The sequence below is a fragment of the Lutra lutra genome, chromosome 13 (assembly GCF_902655055.1).
Source record: "Lutra lutra chromosome 13, mLutLut1.2, whole genome shotgun sequence".
Taxonomy (NCBI): Eukaryota; Metazoa; Chordata; class Mammalia; order Carnivora; family Mustelidae; genus Lutra; species Lutra lutra.
This window is the reverse complement of record NC_062290.1, coordinates 10,375,194-10,377,466: the sequence shown is the minus strand read 5'-3', so window position 1 is coordinate 10,377,466 and position 2,273 is coordinate 10,375,194. Positions and strand designations below refer to the sequence as shown.

The window sequence follows — 2,273 nt, the reverse complement described above, 5'->3', positions numbered from 1 at the left end:
GAATCACTCCCTCTCAGCCCAGAATCCTTAACCTCGCCATCCCTTGGGCTCCTTCATGTATCCAACAGAGGAATGTGTTAAGACTCTCCTGTTTTGGGACACCTGGGTGGCTCAGTGGGTTCAAGCCTCTGCCTTCAGCTCAGGTCATGATCTCGGGTCCTGGGATCGAGCCCCACATCGGGCTCTCTGCTCAGCAGGGAGCCTGCTTCCCCCTCTCTCTCTGCCTGCCTCTCTGCCTACTTGTGCTCTCTCTCTCTCTCTGTGTCAAATAAATAAATAAGGCGCGTGAGCCCCGTAGGGCCGGGGAGGCACCAGCTGCCGCGCGGGGAGGAGGCCGAGGCCGCAGCTTGAGGGAGGCCCCGGCCCCTCTGCGCCTGTGTCTGGCAGAGCCGGTGTGAGACGAAGAGACAATCCTTCCCTGCCGCCCGGATAATCAAGAGTTTTGGCCGGACCTTTGAGCACACACCGAGAGAGGGAGGAGCCAGACGAAAAGCACAGACTATGGCGCTGAAACGGATTAATAAGGAACTTAGTGATTTGGCCCGTGACCCTCCAGCACAATGTTCTGCAGGTCCAGTTGGGGATGATATGTTTCATTGGCAAGCCACAATTATGGGACCTAATGACAGCCCATATCAAGGCGGTGTATTCTTTTTGACAATTCATTTTCCTACAGACTACCCCTTCAAACCACCTAAGGTTGCATTTACAACAAGAATTTATCATCCAAATATTAACAGTAATGGCAGCATTTGTCTCGATATTCTAAGATCACAGTGGTCTCCTGCTTTAACTATTTCTAAAGTTCTTTTATCCATTTGTTCACTGCTATGTGATCCAAACCCAGATGACCCCCTAGTGCCAGAGATTGCACGGATCTATAAAACAGACAGAGATAAGTACAACAGAATATCTCGGGAATGGACTCAGAAGTATGCCATGTGATGCTACCTTAAAGTCAGAATAACCTGCATTATAGCTGGAATAAACTTTAAATTACTGTTCCTTTTTTGATTTTTCTTATCCGGCTGCTCCCCTATCAGACCTCATCTTTTTTAATTTTATTTTTTGTTTACCTCCCTCCATTCATTCACATGCTCATCTGAGAAGACTTAAGTTCTTCCAGCTTTGGACAATAACTGCTTTTAGAAACTGTAAAGTAGTTACAAGAGAACAGTTGCCCAAGATCAGAATTTTTTTAAAAATGGAGCATGTGTATTATGTGGCCAATGTCTTCACTCTAACTTGGTTATGAGACTAAAACCATTCCTCACTGCTCTAACATGCTGAAGAAATCATCTGAGGGGGAGGGAGATGGATGCTCAGTTGTCACATCAAAGGAAGCAGCATTATTCTAGCATCCAGTCTTTTTTTAAGCCTTCCACTGTTAGAGATTTGAGGTTACATGATATACTTTATGCTCATAACTGATGTGGCTGGAGAATTGGTATTGAATTTATAGCATCAGCAGAACAGAAAATGTGATGTATTTTATGCATGTCAATAAAGGAATGACCTGTTCTTGTTCTACAGAGAATGGAAATTGGAAGTCAAACACCCTTTGTATTCCAAAATAGGGTCTCAAACATTTTGTAATTCTCATTTAAATTGTTAGGAGGCTTGGAGCTATTAGTTAATCTATCTTCCAATACACTGTTTAATATAGCACTGAATAAATGATGCAAGTTGTCAATGGATGAGTGATCAACTAATAGCTCTGCTAGTAATTGATTTATTTTTCTTCAATAAAGTTGCATAAACCAAAAAAAAAAAACAAACAAATAAATAAATAAATTAAAAAAAAAAACTCTCCTGTTTTGGGGGGGTGGGGGAAGAACAGTCTTCTCTTTATTCCCATCTCTCTCTCCAGCTGCTTAAAGCAAAGTCAACACTCTTCCTTGATACTTACCTACCCCTGTAGTGGGGTGATCAGTGCCCCCCCCCCAAATGTATGTTTTTCCTGGGAATCTCAGAGGGTGACCTTATTTGAAAATAGGGCTTTGCAGATCAAATTAGTGAAGTTAGTAAAATAGTAAAGATACGTGGGGCCCATGTCTTTCTCAGAAGAGGCGAGGAGACACGGACCTCGTTCAGGGAGAACGCCACAGACTGGGGCATTTCGTCTACAAGCCAAGGAACCCCAGGGTTGCCGGCAGGACCAGAAACTAAGAGAAAGACACAGAACAGACCTTTCTCAGAGCCTTCAGAGAGAGCAGGGCCCTTCTGACACTGTGACTTTAGACTTTCGGCCTCCAGGACCCAGAGAGAGCAAA

The 2,273-nt window shown here is 44.1% G+C and overlaps 1 protein-coding gene across 1 annotated transcript; it reads left to right on the top strand.

The window, feature by feature from the left end:
• The first annotated feature begins 266 nt into the window (after nucleotides 1-266).
• LOC125083899 (ubiquitin-conjugating enzyme E2 D3) lies at nucleotides 267-1,537 on the top strand. The gene has a single exon (XM_047700903.1). It carries the CDS (start codon nucleotides 502-504, stop codon nucleotides 943-945), a length of 444 nt encoding a protein of 147 aa, XP_047556859.1. The 5' UTR covers nucleotides 267-501; the 3' UTR covers nucleotides 946-1,537.
• The last annotated feature ends 736 nt before the right edge of the window (nucleotides 1,538-2,273 follow it).